Source organism: Pygocentrus nattereri, chromosome 13, assembly GCF_015220715.1.
Source record: "Pygocentrus nattereri isolate fPygNat1 chromosome 13, fPygNat1.pri, whole genome shotgun sequence".
Taxonomy (NCBI): domain Eukaryota; kingdom Metazoa; phylum Chordata; class Actinopteri; order Characiformes; family Serrasalmidae; genus Pygocentrus; species Pygocentrus nattereri.
In genome coordinates this window covers 20,022,616-20,044,810 of record NC_051223.1, presented here as the reverse complement: position 1 = coordinate 20,044,810, position 22,195 = coordinate 20,022,616, and the positions used below count along the sequence as shown (strand labels likewise).

The window sequence follows — 22,195 nt, the reverse complement described above, 5'->3', positions numbered from 1 at the left end:
GCTGCTAAAGCTGTCCTCTGTTTATTAATCAGTTTTGCTGGTGACTCTGTCCTTTGGTGTTGCTGTTTGCAGCCGTTGGTCGTGTACTGGTGTAAGGCATGTAAACACAGCATAAGTGTTGACCAAAACACAGCACACCTTCAGTGATCAGATCCTTGTGAACCATGGGGAAAGCTCTGTAGTTATTTCTGAGACACTGTGGATGGATATCTGATATTAACCCTTTCAGATCAATGCAAAAAAGTGGCCATTTTCAATCTTTATTGTACTCTTGTACTCAATAATGGCATAATTACTCAGCCTTTATATGTGAAGGACATGAATATTTAGCTTTTGCCCTTTTGAACAATAAAATCCAAACAGATACGATTTACAGGAATATGTTGGTGTGTTAGAACAACATGGCAAAATTATGAAGGAATGTTTTTTTTTTTTCTTTCCACAGAGCAAGACTGTACACACAGCAGTTAATTATATACAAATTATAATAAAATACCTCCTTCTACTTACTGACACAAACATGGTATTGTCTGATGGTTTAGAATCCATGCATTTGACAAAATTTATTTGCTTGATACCGTAAACTAAGAGGAATATACATCTGTTAGATCATACTTGTCACCTTGTACTGACTCTGATTAAATGAATTAATAATAAGCACTTTACTTCAAAATGCATGCAGAATGTGTTGAGATGCTTGCTTCAAAAATATTTGCAGTGCTATAAAAAGGCAGCATCATGGTTCTTTTATGTATTGATAGAAAACACATAGCACTCAAACTTTGGCCTGCATGGACACGCACATGTCGTGTCAGATTTGATGGGTTAAAATGTATCTTGAAATGTATGCTTGGTCAGTTGTGCATGAGTGTCACTCAAATATTTGAATCCAATCATAGTCACAATATGAAAACCCCATTTCTTGTTGCCATACATCAATAAAAAGCTGGAGAGAGAAGAATTTTAAGCTCATCATGGACAGCCAGGCTCAGCATGCAGAGCACATGTTAATGCAGGGTTTATCAATGACTAACCCATCATGCACAATCAGATATGAATATTTACTTGTCATACTGAGTAAGAAATGTGTAAACACATCCTAATGTTTTTAGCCAGGTGTGCAGAGAAGAGCGTGACCTCTATGTCCTGAAACACACATAAGCACATATTGACTGTATTATAGTATTTACCAGACATAAACCAGTTTCCACCCAGTCACTGCGGGAGTCAGTGTAAAGTGAAGGGAACATATGGCACCAACCTTACTGAGAACTGTGCAGTTCAAACAGTTCCCTGGAGATCCACAATCATCTATTATTAATGTCTAAGACAGGAATTACACCCTTTGAGCTGCGCTTTGGGTGTCAGATCAGTGTGTATTTTTATTTTGTAATTAAGGAAGAGTACACACTTTTCACAAATGTGTATGTTACTGTAGTTACTAGGCCTCTATAAAATGTTATTTGCTGTTATGTGTAGGATGTAAATATGTAGTATTTTACTATAGTGACTGAGTTCAGGTTTCTGCATTAATAAACCAAAACAGGTTGTACCACACAAACATGTTATGTTGAGCTTAGCAGTTACTAAATATTTACACCTGCCCCAAGACAGGTATGTGTTGGTGAAACACACAGAAGACAAAAATATGACTAAGAACTAACTGCTAACATTATGTTCAGTGCTTAGATAACTTGCCCAATAAACCTTAAGTGCAGTGTTTTTTTTTTCTTTTTTATAATTTTCAAGTGTAAACATGAAGCTAGCATACATAGCTCCCTTTCAGTGAGACAGTTATGCAAATGCTGAAACATCTAGATTATGCAGTCATTGACAATAATACATTGTTTCAAAAATTATAATAATAATGAAAATAAAAGTGTACACATTGGAGAGATTTCCAATGAAATGCAAAGTCAATGTAAATTACCTTCCTTTTTTCATGGCAGAAAGTTTGATTACATCTGAATTTTTCTTTGTCATGTTAAAGCGACAATGTTCAGCTGAATTTAGAGGTCTCACTTTATGTGAAGTGTGTCTAATAGCTGTGTAGTTACACATGAATACTACATGTAACAGCACCGTAACTACTGAAGACATAGGCAATGTTACAGTTATTGAATTATTAAACATAATAAATGCATTCTGCTTAGGCTTTTTTGTCCTTTCCTTTAGTTGTAAGAAAACACACTGCTTTTTTTATTGACTTATTATGGGGTTACATTAGAGCAGATTTAACAATTGGAGCAAATAATGCAAACGCAACTAATAACAATTGACTATATGTACAGTCATACGCAAAAGTTCAGCAGCCTGTGTTTTGTGGATTTTCTATGTGAAAATAGCTTAACACGTCTTCTACAGGCAGCAGACTTTTTCTGCTAATATTCTTGTACAGTTTCTGTTTATCATATTGACATATTAAGACTTCTATTATGTATTAATATTGTTTTCATTATTGTTTGTTTGTTTTGTCCCAGTGTGCTAAACTCAGCAAATAAAAATGGCAGGAAAATTTGCAGGGAATTGCCCCATTATTGCTATAGATTATTTATCAGTTATATGCATTTTTTAAAACATTATCTTTCCTTTTTCACTCTCCTGCAGGTATGGCGTGGCACAATTGCTAGGATGCGTTACCGTCGGATGCGGGCTGCACTGATCATTCTGCGGGCATACCGACGCTACAAGGTTAAATCCTACATCCGTGAGGTGAACAGACGCTTCAAAAGCGTGCGCAGCATGAAGGACCACGGCAAACATGTGAAATGGCCAACACCTCCCAAAGTCCTGCGCAGGTTTGAAGAGGCACTGAGGAACATCTACAACAGGTTAGAGCTGCAGGAAACAATGACTGTCTCACTCTACCTCCTTTTTCTCACACACACACATATGCGTGTGTTCTTAGTGGGCTGAATGAGAATCAGAGCTCTGACGTTAAATAGGAGTTAGCAGCTTCTCATTCACAGTTGACTCCTACATTAGTGGTGGCTGTGCTAATAGGTATCTGGACAGCTCTGTGACGCATGTTTTCCTTGACAAAGTCTGGCCTGGTGTTAAGTTGACTCATTCAGGCTTTCTGTGATGTCACATATCAGCCTCCATGTTAGTCATTAGTGTTGTTCTGGAGAAATTTGCCTCAGGCCTGTTTCTCTTACATGGTCATTGAATACGTAACAGGATTCGCAGACTGTAAATGTCAGAGGTGTATAAACCCCTGGAAAACCCATAGTTTACCTTTTTATAAATCTTTGATGGAAAAGCAGATCAAAGCATTTTATTTTGACAACGTTGCAGACAGGCATGTATTACTATAACATGCAGCTAATGGATGTGTATGTGTATGTGATTGTGTTGTAGGTGGTGGGCCTGGACCCTAATTAAAGGCCTGTCCCCAGAGGAAATGTTACAGGTCAGGGCTAAAGTAGCCACGCTGGAGTGCCTGAAGGGTCAGAGGGCGGACCTCGGCCTGCAGAGAGCCTGGGAGGGCAATTACCTGGTCAGTAGTGAGAAGCAATAACAATATATCAAGGAAAACCAAAAAAAGAACACTGCAAGTGGAATATTGAATTGCACCAGCTGGAATACTATACATTTGCAGAAAATTTGATTCAGTGGGACAATTTGTCTTTATATTTTCTCTGCTGTATACTGTAAATGTATATTTTTCCTCAGAAGAGGGACAGTCCTGAGACAGCATCGTCCTTCACTCTGGTGTCCAGTGAATTGCAGAGGAAAGATAAGTTCATGAGAGTCCTCTTCTCCTGCAATGTCCGCAAGGTATAAAATACATTCCCTTGAAACTTGAAATCCGTCCAAAAGCCATATACCTTTATCAGTTTTCAGGCTCTTACACACCAAATTGGTACAAATAAAGTTTTTTTTTCTTTTACAATTTCATTTTGTGGTTTGTGTCTTCATGTGCAAAAATCTCTTTTGACCCACACAAAATAAAATGTTGACATTGGGTACGTGTGGCATGTGCTCGCCACCCGGGGCCCAACGATGATGGCCGCAAGAGCCGGCAGGAAGACAGGGCTCGAAAACCCAGTTGCGACAAACCTCGGTGAGGATGGCAGGGAGAGAGCCGCAAGTGTGGAGGTGGTGGAGCTGGTGCCTCTCTTGGCCAGTACCGTCATCCTCGTTGTCCTTCTCCCTTCGTCACTCACGTCACGTGAGTGACATGCCTCGGCAGAGCTTGGGTTCGGCGCCATTTGGTGTTCGCGCCCTGTCTTCCTGCCGGCTGGCGCGGCCTTCATCGTTGGGGGCCGGCGCATGCCACAGTATGCCAGTTTTCATTTTAGAAAAGTGAAAGCAGCATGTAAAGTTTCACCACTTAATTCAGGAGATTAAACTTGAACATACCTCAGATATCCACAAGATATTGCATTTGGATTTGCCTTGGGATAGCTAGAACCAGCCGTCTTTTTTATGTTTCTCAAAAGGTTCTAGGCATGTCTCTGGTTGCTAAACAGAAAATAGCATTTTCACTGTCCAATAAATCACATTTGGTGTGCAAAATATTATCAGTTTTGCATTTATATTTATGTGTTTGGCATACGTTCTTATCCAGATTGACATAATGATGTTACAGAGGTAGGTGGTTATAATAACTCTTATTGGTATAGCTTAGTGTGCTTACCCAATAAGGGAACTGAACCCCTTGCTTTAGGTGTGTACATTTTTTTTTTTTTCTTCAAATTTGTTGTTATCCTCAGTTTTAATATAGTTTTTAATAACTGTTAATGTATTTCTACAGATCAACCGCTTCAATAAGGCAGAGAACCGGGCGGTGCTGATTACTGATCGCCACCTGTATAAGATGGACCCACTGAAACAGTACAAGCCAATGAAGAGCATTCCACTCTATAATGTACGTATTTACTGCCAGTCTTTTTGTCTTTATATTTAAAACACTCTTTTCCACATGCACACAGACACACATGCACTATATATATATATATATATATATATATATATATGTGTGTGTGTGTGTGTGTGTGTGTGTGTGTGTATATATATATATATATATCTATATATATGGAAAAGGAAAAAGTGTGTCTGTATATGTGTGTGTGTGTGTGTGTGTGTATGTATGTATGTGTATATATATATATATATATATATATATATGTGTGTGTGTGTGTGTGTGTGTGTGTGTATATATATATATATATATATATATATATATATATATATATATATATATATATATATATACACTTTTTTCCTTTTCCATTTAAGGGCAATTTAGTAACATAGCTAAGCTTTGCATTACATTAAACTGTCGGCCTCGCTTTAAGTAGTGCTTAGGTCGAGCCCTTCGCCTGTCTCCTGGATTAGCGAGCGGTAAATATGCTTAAACCTGGAAAGTTCGCCTTCCTACAGCAGCGATTTCATTTTCCCATTTTAGATTTCAAATAAAAAAGAAAAAAAAACAGTCAGCCCCAGACAGCGCGTTATCCTCTGCTAAAGCAGGTAAGAAGTAGAGAGGACTGTAACCTGCTATCCTGATCCATCTGTGGTCTGTCTGTGCAGTGGGCCTGGGGCCATGTTGCTAGCAGAGGTCTGAAATACTAGGCTGAGGGAAAGGGGGGCTTGGCTCCAGTTCACAGCACAAAGGGTGAATGTCTACAGGCTGTGTAGTCGACCTTCTGTCCTCTAGAGAAGTCTTGCAAGAATATCTGTCAGAGAGGAATCGGTATCTAAGCAGGAAAAAAATGTATAACTACAAGTGCAAAGCGGTTCTCCATTTTAGATTCAGCACAAAGAACTAGGCACACAAATACTCAGTAATTACAAATCTAATCAGTCATACCAAATTTTTCCAGTGATTAAAGATTCAATCACTGGAATAATTTGATTTGATTGCACATTTTCAGAACAGATGATTAAAACAAACACGTAGCATGACCTGTTTAGGACAGTGTCTTTTTTGGATGTTACGTTCCAATTTTTGAGATAGAGATATGTTTAATTACGCAAAATGTGACAGAGATACAATGCATTCTTGTAGTCAGACATAAACCATGTTAAAATAGTGATGACACAAGCAGTGTTAAACAGCCCATATCCTACATTTTTCTTATTTTTTTTAGAGGTACACTAACAAGATTTGTGTAGTTTTATGTAAAAACAGCTATTTTCACATGACAACCTCTCAATCCTTCATCCCTTAGAACGAAACACTTTGTTTCACTGTGTCGTTTTTGTCACTGTGTCTTTAAGAGTGAACTATGTAAGTGAGCTCTGTTTTCTAGCCCTGTATTGTGCCTCATTGAGAAAGCAGTCCAGGCTGAAACACTCTTTATAACTTTATAAATGTAAAGGGCAGGGGCTAAACTGCTCTAGGTTAAATAGGTGGGTATGTGTGAATGCATTGAATTTCGTGACAGGATGAAAACAAGGAATTCAAAACAAACTGTTTTGTGGCTTGGTTCCCATATATGGACTATTGACTGGGGAGGTAATAGTAAGTTTCAATGTTGCAATGGTGATGGAAAGGTTGGCAGATGAGGTCAGGCAGGAGGCTCCATGGACCATGATGTTTGTAGATGACATTGTAATCTGTGGTGAGAGTAGAGAGCAGGTGGAAGAGAATCTGGAGAGGTGGAGGTTTGCATTGGAGAGGAGAGGAATGAAGGTCAGTAGAGACAAGACGGAATACATGTGTGTGAATGAGAGGGAGGCAGGTGGAAAGGTGAAGATGCAAGGAGTAGAGGTCGTAAAGGTGGATGACTTCAAATATCTTGGGTCAACCATCCAGAGCAATGGACAGTGTAGAAAAGGGCTGTCAGGGCTGATGTGTGACAGAAGGATAGCAGCAAGAGTGAAAGGGAAGGTTTACAAGACAGTAGTGCGTCCTGCTATGATGTATGGTTTGGAGACTGTGGCTCTGTCTAAAAGACAGGAGGCTGAGCTGGAGGTGGTGGAGATGAAGATGCTGAGATTTTCGCTGGGAGTGACAAGGATGGACAAGATTAGAAATGAGCAGATCAGAGGGACAGTGAAGGTGGAGCAGTTTGGAGATAAAGCCAAAGAGGCCAGGTTGAGATGGTTTGGACATGTGTTGAGGAGGAATAGTGGATATATTGGTCAAAGAATGTTGGAGATGGAGCTGCCGAGTAGAAGGAGAAGAGGTAGACCTCAGAGAAGGTTTATGGATGTAGTAAAGGTGGACATGGAGATGGTTGGTGTAAAAGTAGAGGAGGCAGTAGATAGGGCAAGATGGAGGCAGATGATCCACTATGGCAACCCCTAAAGGGAGCAGCCGAAAGAAGAAGAAGAAGTATGTGTTTTAGCATGATGGAATGTAGAGAGAGCATGCTGCTGAATCTTGCCCTTCTTAGCAGTTTGCTAATTAAATGTTAGTGGCAAGAGAAGAACATTTAATGATTCCTGAATAAGGAAAAGTCTTTGCCCAGCAAAACCCATGTTTATTTATTGCTCCATTCAGGAATGGGCCACATCACTTTCCAGTCATACCATCACAGTAACAACCTTTTATCTGTCAGCTAAAGCCTTTCCATCCCAGCGTTCGTATTGTATTATTAAATGGCTGAGCATTAAGCATGTCCTGAAAAGAGGCAGAGGGATATTTTTAAAAAAATTCTTGATAATCCATCCCCTGCCCCCTGTAAAAACATTCCACCCTGCTCCTCAACTGTGGTCCTCCCTTTCCATCCTTTCTCCTCTCTCCGCTGTTGTCATGCCAACATCCCAGGAGATGGGGTTGTCATGGCGACGGGGCGGGAGGAGAGATCAGCTGACGTCTGGTATCGTTCAGGCATGTGCACAAATCTACCTCCTCTGTGTGCTCCTTCTGCTCATGCTTGCTGTGTCTTCTTCATCTTTCCTTTGTCTTTCTTCTCTCTACCTTAGATTCTTCCTCTTTCACACTCTTTGTATTTTTTGTTTTCATCTTCAGGTGTCTTTTACATAAGAATTAATATAGAGATTTTATTATTATACATAGAATTTGTCTTTTTAAATAGACAAATTGGAAATTGAGAATTCTATAGGTTTGTATAACACAATTTACATAATACAAAAATTTTTTGTAGAAGTCCAGTTTCAACCAGGGGTTTATATAAACATGGATCCTCTAGAAAAAAAAAGTGGGAGACAAATGAGGCTTTTTACTCACTTGGATTTTAATTTTGCTTTGAATAATCCTATAATTCATTATGTTTAATTTACTGAATCAAATGACAATGTTCCATAACCATAACACTACTGAAACCTTACTAAATGTTTCCATAGTGACTGTTTTCAGTAGTGACATTTTAGCAAATCTTGAGCATAACTCAAATTCACTAGCCAGTACATGACCATTCATATATACATTTTGGCTGTTCCATTTGAAATGCTGCTCAAAGATTGTCTGAAGTTGATACTGCTTTACAATTTACAATTTGATGCTCCTTTATAAACCTAAGAAATTCTCTGACATCACACTGTTTATGAGTCTTATATAAAAACGAGCATAGATCATGTCTTGTTAAAGCAGTAGAGGTAGAATAAGAATTTTTTATGTGGGCAGATATGCTGAGCCTTCTTGATCATAGACTCACAAACACACACATAGACACACATACAGAGGGAGTCAGATGTTATGTAACACAGTCCCTCAAGAATAGACCAGAGAAGGAGAGTGAGGGTGGCTGATCATGGAGATTTACTGCCAGTGCTAGACCAGAATAGTCCAGTCTGGTTAGCAGTCCTCCTGCTCACTGCTCACTTTCCTGTAACATTCGCTCTGAATTACCATCATATCCGAAACAGGCACCATGGCCTATAATGACTGTCACCTTTAGATTCTAGTTTGGCCGCAGCAGCTGTCCCCTACGCACATACATAAGCATCTTTGCCTAGCATTGTTCTGTTGGAGCTTGGGGCAGCCAATAATGTGGAGTGTAGTTTCCTAATAGTAGTAATTTTGGGTTCATGTGGAAGCTGATGTGTTTTATGTTTCTCTGGTTGTTCTCCTCGCTGACTCAGAGGAAGTGCGACTGTCAGAGAAAAAAACGGCTGTTTAAATGTTAGAATCTCTCAATTTCATTTTGCTTTTTTATTCTAATGAAAATGACCTAATTTCATTTTTAATTAGCCTAGATAGTGAGTTATGAAGCTTGGTACATTTACATTCTATTTACATTCTGAACTGATAGCACTTCCAACTTTTTAAATTTATTTCAGTTTTAAGCTGTGGCAGAAGTTCCTCCCACAGTCCGAAGACATGCAGTTAGGCCAATTGGACATGCTACATTGCCCCTAGGTGTGAGTGTGTGTGTGTGTATGATTGTGTATATCTGTCTGTCTGCCCTGCGATGGACTGGTGTCCAGGGTGTATCCTGCCTTCCGCCCGATGACCGCTAGGATAGGCACCAGCACTAGGATGTGGCAGTACAGCAGGTTCACGGTAACAAGTGAGCGTGTGTGAAGATCCTGATGTGTTTTTGTAGAGGGCTTGTGTGATGTCCCATATGAGTAATTCCTTGTAACCCCAGTTTTTTTCACAGTATTTGAAAAAAATACAACTGGAATTTTTTATTGTGTGAACATTTCATAAAGAACAGATCAACTTAAATAGTGCAAGTAAATAGTAAAATAGTAAAATAAAGGATAAAACTTAAAGGATTACCTTTTACATGATACATTACATGATTTTCCACTGACCCCAAATGCTGTCAATCAGCAAAGACATATATTATGTCCAGATTATTCTTTTTATGTCCAGATTATACTTTCATTTACAGCTGGAGCTGTAAGACTAATGATGCTAAGAAACACTGAAAGTCAGTCTTCACCCAAAATGTTTCTGTAAATACATGCCCAAAATGTCTCCAAACCAGCTCAAAACATATTCAGTACATGGTAGTTTGTGGTTCGTTGCTAAAAGCCACAGTTTGCATGTGTCGGTATAAGCAGAAAACTGATGGTCACATACAAGACTACCCATAGATTTCTTTGTTCTGTTTTTGCACAACAGAGGGTGACACCTGTTTTTAATAGGTTCATTGTTATTGTATGCGCAGCTTCAAACTTGCTTACAGTATGAAATTTTTAGGTTGTGTTTCAGTGATGGTACTCTGAGGAGAAAAAAATGCACAATATATTGTGATGCATCAATAAAAATGTGTAATCTTAAAGTTAGAATTGATTACTATTATATTCCATTGCATTATACGCTTATTTTTGGGCCAGAATAAGTGTGTTTTTAGAAACGATTCTGTTTCATTGTGGTAACATTTGAGATTTCATGCTGCATTTCATTGTTTCTTTAGGAATTATGGTAAAATGGAATCATTATTAAGTCTGAGATTTACATTAATAAGGGCAGAGCTCGTTAGGCAAGGCTGAGCTGCTGTGTATGGGCTTGTGTATATGTATGTCTGCTCTGTTTTCAGTCTCTCTCTCTCTCTCTCTCCGTGCTCTCCTTCTCCCAGGTGACCGGGGTGAGTGTGTCTCCGGGGAAAGACCAGCTGGTTGTCTTCCACACAAAGGACAACCGAGACCTGATTGTGTGCCTGCAGGGCATGGTGCCGGCAGGGGAGAGCCGCATAGGAGAACTGGTGGGCACCCTGCTCAGCCACTTCAAAAGGTACATGTGTTTTTAGGGCCTCACCATGAGGGCAGTAAAAAAACAAAATAACATCACAGTAGTGGAAAGCATTTCACTATTTATAATCATATGTATTATGATATCTAGCTTTTTTGAAGTTTTGCAAACAAGCAGGAAAGGAAAAAATGCACCAGTGACACAGTAGGACCTTATTATTTTACAAAAATATTTTACGTGGTTATAGTCCTATTTCTTTCATTACATTTTTATACAAAGTGTCGCTAGAAGAGCGAGTTTTGATCCCAGTACAAGAATTGAATTGATTTGTGGGCTGAGTCTATCGTTCTGGCCCTTCTGTCCAATCTAATTTTTATGATGCAGTTTATTCAATGTTATAGAAGTACTGGTAATAGCTATGATATACTCAGAAAAGCATATTTTGCCATAATGTATCACAGTATTGTATCACAAAGTTTTGCCCAAGTAATAGCTTATATACTACCATTAATGTATTTGAGATACTAATTAATATATTTATTGGGGCCTATCTGGATCGGGGCCTTGTCGTGGCGGAAGGGCTTGTGTGGTCTAGGGATCTTCAGAGCTAAGTCGTCGAGAACAGTATGCTCTTGGTAGGGTCTCCCTGAGCGAACAGGTCTGGGGTGAAGGCCGAGACTAAAGCGATCCAAAAACCCACCATGAAAAATCGGCACAGAAAATCGTGTACCCTGGCCGGGAGAGGGTCACCGGGACCTACCCCTGGAGCCAGGCCTGGGCTCAGCCCGAAGAGGCAACGTGGGAGACCATGTGGGCCCACCACCCACAATGTCCAGCGTGGGGGAGCAGTGCAGTGCTGCACAGGCAGTGGGAGATTGCAGGGGGGCCCTTGGTGGCCTAGGCCCTTGCGGCATAAATTGGCTCTTGGCACGTGGAATCCAACCTCACTGGGGGGGAAGGAGCCGGAGCTTGTGCGGGAGGTTGAGAGGTACCAAGTAGATATAGTTGGGCTCACCTCCACCTACAGTGTCGGCTCTGGAACCAAACTCCTTGGTAGGGGTTGGTCCCTCTCCTACTCAGAGGTTGCACAGGGCGAGAGGTGCCGGGTGGGAGTGGGGATGCTCACGAGTCCCTGGCTGGCGGCTGTGCAGTTGGAGTTTGTCCCGGTGGACGAGAGGGTCTCCTCAATTCGAATTAAAATCGCAGAGAGGAAAACTCTGATTGTTGTGTGTGCTTATGCACCAAACAACATGTCAGAGTATTTGGCCTTCTTGGAGCAAGTGAGCAGGGTTCTGGAAAGGGCCCCGCCTACAGACTCCATAGTCATGCTGGGGGACTTCAATGCTCATGTTAGCAATGACTGGGAGACCTGGAGAGGTGTGATTGGAGCAATGGACCAGCTTTTCACCCTCTTGTGGATTGTTGAGGGGGCATGGGAATTTGCCAATCCAGTCTACATGTGTTTTGTGGATTTGGAGAAGGCTTACAACCAGGTTCCCCGAGATATCTTGTGGGAGGTCCTCCGGGAGTATGGGGTACTGGGGCTACTACTCCAGGCCATTCAATCTCTGTACTCCCAGAGTGAGAGCTGTGTTTGTGTACTCAGCATTAAGTCGGACCCTTTCAGTGTTAGCTCTGCTATTTCTAGACAATGTTGTTCTTTTGGCTGAATCACATGGATGCCTCCAGCACTCACTGGAGCAGTTTGCAGCTGAGTGAAGTGGTTGGTATGCGGTCCATCGTCTTAGCCTGGAAAAGGATGGCATGCCCACTCCAGGTAAGGGGAAAGGACTTGCCCCAGGTGGAGGAGTTTAAGTATCTCTGGATCTGGGTCATGAGTGATGGGAAGAAGGATTGTGAGATCGGCCACAGGCTGGGACAGGTGGCAGCAGTAATGTGGTCACTATACAGGACTGTAGTGGTGAAGAGGGAGCTGAGCCATAAGGCAAAGCTCTCTGTTTACCGGTCTTCAACCGACCCTCACCTATGGTCATGAGCTGTGGGTAATGACCGAAAGAATGAGAATATAAGCGGCAGAAATTAGCTTTCTTCGCAGGGTGAGGGCTACACTCTATTCGATAAGGTGAGGAGCTCGGCCATCTGGCAGAAGCTTGGAGTAGAACTGCTATTCCTCCGCATTAAGAGGAGCCAGCTGAGGTGGTACGGGCATCTGATTCGGATGCCCCATGCACGCCTCCCGGTAGGGGTGTACCAGGCACGGCCTACCGGGATAATACCCCGGGGTCGTCCTAGGACCCGCTGGAGGAATTACATCTCCAAGTTGGCCTGGGAGCGGCTTGGGGGTTGCGAGGGACAGGGTCATCTGAGATTTTCTGCTCTCCCAACTGCTACTGTGACCCTATCTGGACTTGTTAAACGACAATGATAATTAATATATTAGCACCAGGGTTGGGAGATTACTTCAAAAACACAGAGTACATAAGTAACCAATTACCTGTTAGAAATGTAATCTGTGACTAACATGTGGCAGAATATTTTTAGTGACAAAGCTCACCTTTGCTCCTCACAAAATGTGAGCTACATTCATTTTGAGAGGATTGCAAACAGCTCTGGTGTCCATAATTCACTGTGAGTAGCATTCGGAAAGTTACACCATGTGCTCTGAAGGACAAATTTGACATTTATAACAGGTTGCTGAGGTACAATCATCTGGTCAGCTTGGCTGTCGCTGTGTCATGATGCCTATGAAATTTCACCAAAATCAAACAGGCTGAATAAAATAATGCATAACTTTCACCATCTCAGAAATCATGTTTGGTGAAAGTTGTTTTAATGTTATGCTGCTAGTAACCACCCCATTTTTTAAAGCACCTGTAATGTGATTACAGATTTTTCTGTAAAGCAGTACTATACCGGCTTTCAGTGTTTGTTACTATTACTGCTGCTGCTTCTGATTAACACCTAAAAGAGGGATACTACATAGCTCCAACAATTAGACCTCTCATTAGAATCACATGATATTGAAGAAATTAATTCTGTGTAGTAAAAACTTATGCATTTATGTAGCTGGCAAACAATAATGCCATTGCCAAAAGCACTTGCATTATTATGGCTTCTTCGCTGCAATAGAAGCGATGCCACCTAAACTACACAACAACTACACCTGTTACCCTGCAATATAGCATTAATGTTGGAAATATTATACCGTGCACTCTTACATATCCAGCTTCTCCAGGAGTGACCTTAACATGAGTATGCATGGGTCCACCAACATTTTACAGTAAAATCACATCCCCTTTGCTCCCTAGTCTGCTTATTATGCAACATACTGCAGAGAATAACTGAGTGTGGATCATAGAGATGCACTAGAAATGCTGCAAGCATCTATTCAGATAAAGCAGTGAGAATTTTCTGGAGAGCGATTATAGTAGAGTTCAACCGAGGCAGCATGTGGAGGAGTGTGCTTTGAATTTTTTCCTGCAGAGGATGGGCCAGACACTCAGAGTAATCTGAGCTGATGTGTGTCTGTGTGTGTGTGTGTGTGTGTGTGTGTGTGTGTGTGTGTGTGTGTGTGTGTGTGTCACTCAGAGAGATGTTAAGCCATGTTGTCAGTGGAGTGGTCAGCAGGATGGGTAATGAGGACACTCTGTGGTCGTTTTGGTCTCTTTAGGACAGGGTTGTGTGTGATTAAACGTGCTTGTAGACCCAAACATGCAGAATCGTGCTTGGTAACATGCCAGCGTAATTGTCTTTGTCCTTTTCTTCACCTCCAAGCACAAATCACTAGTGCAGCACTTTTAAAATGATGCAATGCAGATCTAACTTTTGTGTGCATGAAGAGGAATGATATGAACTTGGTCAACTTTCTGACTGGGCAAATTTGCTTATTCCAGTTTGCTTATTCTCTAGTTAGAGGTAGAAATGGGCCAGATTTCGAAACCTAGGCAATTGTTTTTATCGCAAAAGTTGCGTTATTGTAACGTTAGTCCAGCTCACCAGACACTCTCGGATGTAAAAGTTCAAAGAGTATTTATTAAAAATGAAGGGGTTAACAAAAGGAGTGTCAGCGCCAGACCAATTCAGAACAGCGATGAGTAGAAATACAAACATGAGTGCTCACTGAAAACAGAGGGTCAAATACATGCATGGGTTCAAGCCAAAACAGTAATCAGTCTGAGACAAGCAACATCTAAAAAGGGAATCGAAAGACATGAAATGAGAAAAAGATTATAAATACGGAAAGATCTGACAAAGAAAAGGACGCTCACCCAAAGGGTGAGGTTGGCAGTACTTGACAAAGAACAGTACAGACAGATATTTATACAAGTAACAGGGCATGGGTGACGTTCAGTAATCAGGTGGCGTGGATCTAGGAAGTGGTTCATGATTGGTCAAGTCTATGGTGTTGGAGTCCAGAGAATTATGGAAATTGTAGTATTTGGTGCAGATAGAGGCAGGGAGAACACCCAGAGATGTGACGGTTATACTAGGACTGACCAAAACTTTGAGCTGTAGGTCAAAGTTGGCCTGTAAGGATGTTTGAGGAATTTAACCTAACCACTTGAGTGCCTCAAGTTTCAGGTACAACTGTTTCAGGTAGCACCAGCATTTTTATATGTTTCAAGCTTCCAATATTACATTTCTATTTTACACAAACCTTAAAAAAGGATTTTAATAGAAGACATACTTGCAATTTTCTGTCTAGTACTGCCTAGACATGCTGAGTGGAAGCAAAGGAGGCCCTGCAGAGACTGAACTGACCATAACAGTGATGTTATGGTGATAGTTTGAAAAGAATTGTTAAGAATTTCAGAAAAGTTTATGTTATTTATTATTACAGAATAATTTTTCAGTTTTTAAATGAATAACATCAGATTTAATTACTCTAAGGCCACCCATCAGAGACTCAAACATACCAAATGCTGTGTGGCTGTGATATGTGTTTAGCCAGTTAGCAGGGAATTCAAGAAACTGAAACACAAAGTTTTTCAGTAAAGAATTGCACAGAAATTTTGTGCATGAAGCTTTCAAGGTATATTCATAAATTCATCATTCATTTTAATCATTAAATACATTTAATTAAATACATTACATTGATGAGTAATGAACATGCAATGTAATGAATTGAAAGCTCAGTGTATACTTCATACTATGATGGCGAATACATGAAAAATACACATTACTTCTTCTCAAGGAACAAAGAAAATTCAAAAGATATCTATATTGGATTCATTATGAATCTGTGTGTAAGTTTCATTAAATATTCACTATTATTTCACAAAGGGATCATCTTGAATGTCTAATACTGCTTCATGTATAAGTAGGTAATTCACGTTGCTTCTGCTTCAGTCTTGAGTGCTTTATGACCACAAAAGAATTTCTCTTCAGTAGGGTTACTGTGTGCTTAGTATTGTAGGCTGTTTATTCCCTGAATAGATTTGAATTTATTATTGGGCAAATTATGAAGTATACACTACGCATCACCGAGTTTTCAGTTCATTACATTACACATTTGTTACTCCCTACTAAATATATTAATGTTTCAGAATGAAATGAATTAATTGTTACTGTCCTGTCTATGAATATGCTGTGAATACTTCATATGTATGTATAAAGCGTTACCCGTTTTTATATTCTATGTTTAGAAATGGCAAAATACTATAAAAAATGAATGTACGTCAACATTTCAAGGTCAGTGAATGATGGGGTCAGAAAAAGCTGCTCTGAAGTGAGTAATCTAATTGCACATAAAACCTTTTTTTCACAACAATGCGCACACTGCTTAATGCCTACGCTACATTACCATTCTGCCCTGTTAGTATTAGCTTGAGCATTGTGTAATTTTAAGCACAGTTTGAATTTGACCTGACACAGTTACACATTGTTTCCAAGCTTGTGTGGAAAACACCCCATACTACCTTTGTTCTGCTTCTCTCTCTGTGAAGCCATCCATCAGTGATGATGATCCATGTGCAGAGCAAAAAGGCCCTACTCAGAGGCCGCATGCTGTTCCCTGTAGATGTATACTTAACCTTTATCTCTCCTTCACCAACCACCACAACAGCCTCAGCCCATTTAGCAAAGCCTGCAGCCCAGCCCCACAGGAGAACCTGCAACACGCTCAGGATCTGTCTAATGCACCGTGTACTGTCACAGTGACTGTGATATGTGGAGTTTTCTATTATGAAATGATTGCAATGTGTATAATGTTCTGTAATTAAAAACAGAAGTGTGATTTTCGTTATAGACAATGAGCAATTGGAGTTTATTGAAATTAATGCAGCTTCTCCTACCATAATACCAGTTATATGTTATCTGTGTCCTTCATGTTGTGTCCTCTCGTTTGGCTCAAATTGGGTCTTCGCTGCATCTTTCTCTAACGTTTGATACTAAGCTGACTTTAGTGCCAGAGTGCTTGATTCAAAAACTGCAAGCATAATCATTTTTCATCTGCTATGAATAGGACACTAAAACATTCCATCTAACCCAAATCAGTCTGAATGGCGGACGCTGTGCTTTTTGTGAGTAAGCACATAACCCTCTTATCTCTGATGACGCCAGGCAGTTGTCTCTGATAACCCACCCGTCTGTCTACAAAAAAGAGTGGATTATATTTCCCTTTTTTTTTTTTTTTGCTCTCTCATTCTCTCTTCTATCTCTTTCTGTGTCTTTCTTTTTATCTTTGTCCTTCTCTGTCTCTGGCTCTTTTTCATTTGAGTTCTCTATCTCTTGCTTTCTCTCTCGCATTCTTTCTCTCCTCTTTCATTGTCTTTCTTTGTCTACTTCTTGTTCTTTTACAGAGAGAAACGAGAAAAAGTGAGAGATAGAATGAAAGACAGAAACAGACTATATGTAATTGTCTCGCTCTTTCATTTTCTGTCTTCATTTGCTTTCTTTTAATTGTTCTTTCCCACTTTTATTTTTCTCTATCTTTTCTCTTTTATTTTGTCTCCATCTGTCTTTCTTTATCTCATTCTGTCACTCTCCCACATTCATTCAAACTCTTTCTCATTTTGTCTCTTTAACATTGTCTTTTCTCTATCTGTGTCCTTCTCTTTCTCATTCAGTCTGTTTCTCTCTTTCAGTCTGTCTCTATTTCACTTGCTTGCTCTCTCCACCTCTCTCCTTCTCTCTCTCACCCGCCCCCCACCACCACCCCACTTGCTCTCATCCTCATTTTGCCTCTCCTCCTCTCTCTCTTTTCCTCCTTCTGGAGTTGGAAATAAAATATTTACTGTTTTTCAGCAGCAGGATGTAGCTCTATATTTAGCTGGGTGTTCAACATTGAGATGCACATCTTGCAGGATGTACTCAACCTCTCTCTCTCTCTCCCTCCCTCCCTCCCTCCCTCCCTCCCTCCCTCTCTCTCTCTGTCACTCTCTCTCTCTCTCTCTCTCTCTCTCTCTCTCTCTCACTCTCTCTCTCTCTCTCTCTCTCTCTCACTCTCTCTCTCTTTATCTCTCAATATCTATCTCTCTCTCTCTCTATCTATGTAACTCCACCTGATTCTCTGTTGTCTACAGAGGGAGCACTGTAGTCATTCCTTCTGTCATCTCCATCAGTCTGCTAACCACACACACAAACGCACACGGCACCCCCCCCCCCCCCCCCCCCCCACACACACACACACACAGGAATACACTACATCCACAGTGATCTGAGTGAAAGCAAAAAAGGACATGATAAAAACTATTCTCGTGTGTAGACCTGACTTTCTAGATAAGGTGAAACACTTTCATTCTTTAAAAAGAAGAAAGCATATTCTGGGAATCTTTTGACTGTTTTGTTTTGTTCCAGTCACTAGAGCTTCTCAAACTGTACTGTTTTTGTCTGCAACTCTTTCAAATGGAGGGAATCCCACTGCACGATGCCAGCTCCTCTGTGTTTGTGTTAACTGTTTAAATTGGGCCGTCCACAAAACTTTCTGTTGTCTGCTGTTCTTATGTCTAACTCTCAGGCAGATGAATGAAAACTCGTCTCCTTTGATATCTGGCGCTCAAGCTGCAGGCCTATGTGAAGCCAAGTGAATGTGCTCTCCACAGGAATTCATTAACTCTATTTTTTTACACTTCTCTGAGGACACGAATCATGGCATTTGAATTCACATCACATCTGCTTGGGAGTGTTCCTCAGCGGCTGAATGTATGGTGCAAGCTCGGTCAAGACGGGTCAAAGAATAGTGCATGCTGTATGCAACCAAGTGGGAAACTAGCCAGCATCTCCAGCTAATTGTGTATTGTCATGCTGTTAGATCAGTGACCTGATGTAGAGGGTTTGAACACTTCATTGATCGATGACAACTGTCCTTCCAGCTTATACATAGGCATTATCTCATGACATTTTCATTCATTATCTAGCCAGGTGTCCTTCACTCTGGTGTATTACCAATACCTGCCTCCTCTCTCAGTTACTGCAATCTCACTTTCTCTTGCTCTCTTTGGGTATGACTTAGCAGAGTCACGTGCCATAGCTCTTTATTGATCTGTGCTCGGGCTTTGATCACTTTTTACACAGTTATTATCCAGAGCATGCCCTCAGCCTTTATTGCTACAACTGGGCCAGTCTCCAGTTCAAGCATCACTGATGTGCAGACATGGTCAGATCAAGAAATGACATAGATGAAATATGCATATATCTAGTTTAGGCCAACACATTACAGTGAAAAAAGATGCCTTATAAGAGCATTTGGGCAAGACTAATGTTATATTCATCCAATATTATTAATCTAGTTAACAGTATCTGCTATGTTTATATCAATGTTCATAATAACTGCCATGTCTGTTTTAGTTATGTCAGGGACAGTGGCGAAATATGGCTTTTAGAGCTATGCTTTCAGTTCGGGTCATAAATGTCAAAAATAGCACCTCCGTGATGATGCTCATTTCTCGAAACCCCTTATAGGATTTCTAATAGTGTGTTAGACCTAAGCTAAGACTGGTGCAGTGCAGAATACTGTTTTTGGCTGTTCTAAATTTCCATGTTGGAAATTGTGCTGTTTATAAGTGGTCTCAGTTTTATTGAAAAACAATTTTGCCGCATTGAACAAGCATTAACAGCCTTCAAAGTCGGATAATGAAGACGGGTACATTGAAATTCAGTCAAGCTGCATTGAAAATAAAGTCAACGCAGCATGAATTTGAGTTGTGACATCAACTATTTTCACTGGCAGAGAAACGAAGCATCCATAAGCATAGTCGAATAACATTAGTAAATGTACAGTTAACCAACATTTTATTTCTGCTTCATTTATTCAAAAACACTTGTAAAAAGCCAAAACTGAAATATGCTACCTGGCTAATAAACTAAACACCCTTTCACACCCTCCGTATTTTATTTACCTCCCACATAAACCACATGAATGCTCAGATGAATGACTTTCTCTTGGAGGCCTCCAAAAGGCCAAACCAATGAGAGAACTCGCTTGGATTTATCTGGACAGATACGATTGAAAACATCCCTGTTTGGATTCTGTTTGTTCTGTTTCAAGATTTTCACCCATTTGTTTTCAGTCAGAACAGAATCAGAATGGAATAAGAGTATTACTGCAATATCTGTGGAGTTTACAAGAAGTATGATGCGTCTAACAGACAAAAACAAACTTGCCAGCATGTATGTTTTTTAGTTCCCAGAAATAATTAGGCCTTCTCTGAAGGTCTGGAAGCCTGTGGGGTTTCATGGTGTGTTGATGCTCGACAGGCAGCTTTAAAGCACGCTGCCTGTTCTCTGCACTGAGCAGAGATGATGGAGAGAAGCCAGGCAGGCTCTGACCTGTGAAATGGTAGAGCTCACCATGTATGTGGTAGGTGGGGGGTATTATTGTGTGTGTCTGCCTGTGGTTCTATGCTGCAGACTTGCTTTGTAAAAAGTTCCTCCTTTTTTTGCTGTTGTTACTACATTGTCCAGTCTTTTTCAGTGACAGATTCATCATAGTGTTATTTAAGTGTAGAAATATCTGACCTTACAATTTGATTTGATTAAGGGAATTTGATTTAGGAAAAGAATAGATGCATTGTGAATTTTCACTTAAAATTGGCCAGATAAATTTATTTTTATTTAAAATTTGAAAATAAGAACATGCTATATTAAAGGTTATTATAATTGACTAACATTCCAAAAGTTGAATCGGCACCTTCAGATCGAAGCATTTTTACACCTGTATTGCTTCTTCACATTTTCTATAACAGCAGAAAAAAGATTGAAAACGATCAGTTAACTAATATTCCAAAATCGATGCCGTTGAATCACCACCTTTTAGATGGATTCATTTCTACACCCGTGTTTCACATCTGCAAAAATAGCAAAAAAAGATCAGTGGCTCTCAAAAAAGCGAGGGCAGTAATGTGAACTCTACACAGCCCTCATCTCTCTATGTGCCAGAGAAAGTGTGCCATCAGTGCACTGGCCACAGTTCAGGTCTCCTTCAGCAAGGTCATTCTTTCTGCTCGCTCCCAATTATGCTCCTTCTCCCCTTCTTCCCTTTCCCCTTTTGCTTGCACTCGCGCGCTCTCTCTCTCTCTCTCTCTCTCTCTCTCTCTCTCTCTCTCTCTCTCTCTCTCTCTCTCTCTCTCTCTCTCTCTCTCTCTCTCTCTCTCCCTCTCTCTTCTTCTTCTCACTTCCTCCCTCCTCTCTCTCTCTCTCTCTCTCTCTCTCTCTCTCTCTCTCTCTCTCTCTCTCTCTCTCTCTCTCTCTCTCCCCCTACCCCCACCACCCCTCCCCCTTTTTCTTTCTCTCCCTCCTACCCTTTCCATGGTTTCTTCCTCTTGCCTTTACACCCCCTTTGCACTCTCTCACCCTACCTCTCCCTCTCTGCTGCAGATGCAGTTCCCATAGCAACCAGTCAATCCATGCTCGTCTGATATTTAGTCCATTAGTGAGCCATCCAGGCAAAGAATGCTAATGACACATCTCCTGTGAGAGAGAAAGAGAGAGATGAGAGATAAGAATCATTCTTTAAATAGACAGCTAATTGTTTGCCCTGAAGGTAAATACAGGTTTCCATTGTCTCTGGCTGCGATTTATGAAGAAGTGTTATGCTTTTATGTTGTATATCGTTACTATTACAAGAAAGCCTGGGATCTCTGAATATGTATCTTTAAAGCAGAATGATCTTAACCTTAATGTATGCTGATGTACCATTTTATTCCACATGGAACATTTCTGTTGGTCCATTCATTATAAATAGAAAGAGCTGCTGGCATTTTCAAATGGTATATAAAAAAATTAATAAAAAATACATCCAAAATATGGAATTACGAGGTGTTGATATGTTTACTGATATCTTATAGAAATGTGTCTTATTAATTACCAGAACCAGAAATATAACATTTAATGTTACTGAACTAGTTTGAATAAAATGAACAAAATTATTCTGTTTCTTTTACAGTACATAAACTGTAGGTCTAATATAATAAAATAGTTGGCTTAGAAAGCTGTTACACCCAACAATTATGTTTGCATTGATTTAAACAATAAAAACATGAACACAGGCTGTGGAATTTTACGATTTGTGAATTAGTACATTACTCCAACATAGAGCAATGAACTTGCCCATAATTATTTACTGGAGGTTGATATAGTCAGTGCAATGTTACACAAAAACAATACAAATGAAACTATAGAGAGTATATGGAATGTACAGAAACATTCAGATATGTACTACAGATATTGTAGAAC

At 40.2% G+C, this 22,195-nt stretch overlaps 1 protein-coding gene across 1 annotated transcript in view; it reads left to right on the top strand.

Moving 5' to 3' along the window:
• The window catches only part of myo1d (myosin 1D), a 111,579-nt gene that overhangs the window by 72,852 nt on the left and 16,532 nt on the right, over nucleotides 1-22,195 (top strand). The window contains exons 17-21 of the mRNA XM_017695921.2: nucleotides 2,608-2,831; nucleotides 3,361-3,499; nucleotides 3,676-3,780; nucleotides 4,760-4,873; nucleotides 10,449-10,603. Coding sequence (XP_017551410.1) covers nucleotides 2,608-2,831; nucleotides 3,361-3,499; nucleotides 3,676-3,780; nucleotides 4,760-4,873; nucleotides 10,449-10,603 — 737 coding nt within the window. The remainder of the gene's footprint in view (nucleotides 1-2,607; nucleotides 2,832-3,360; nucleotides 3,500-3,675; nucleotides 3,781-4,759; nucleotides 4,874-10,448; nucleotides 10,604-22,195) is intronic.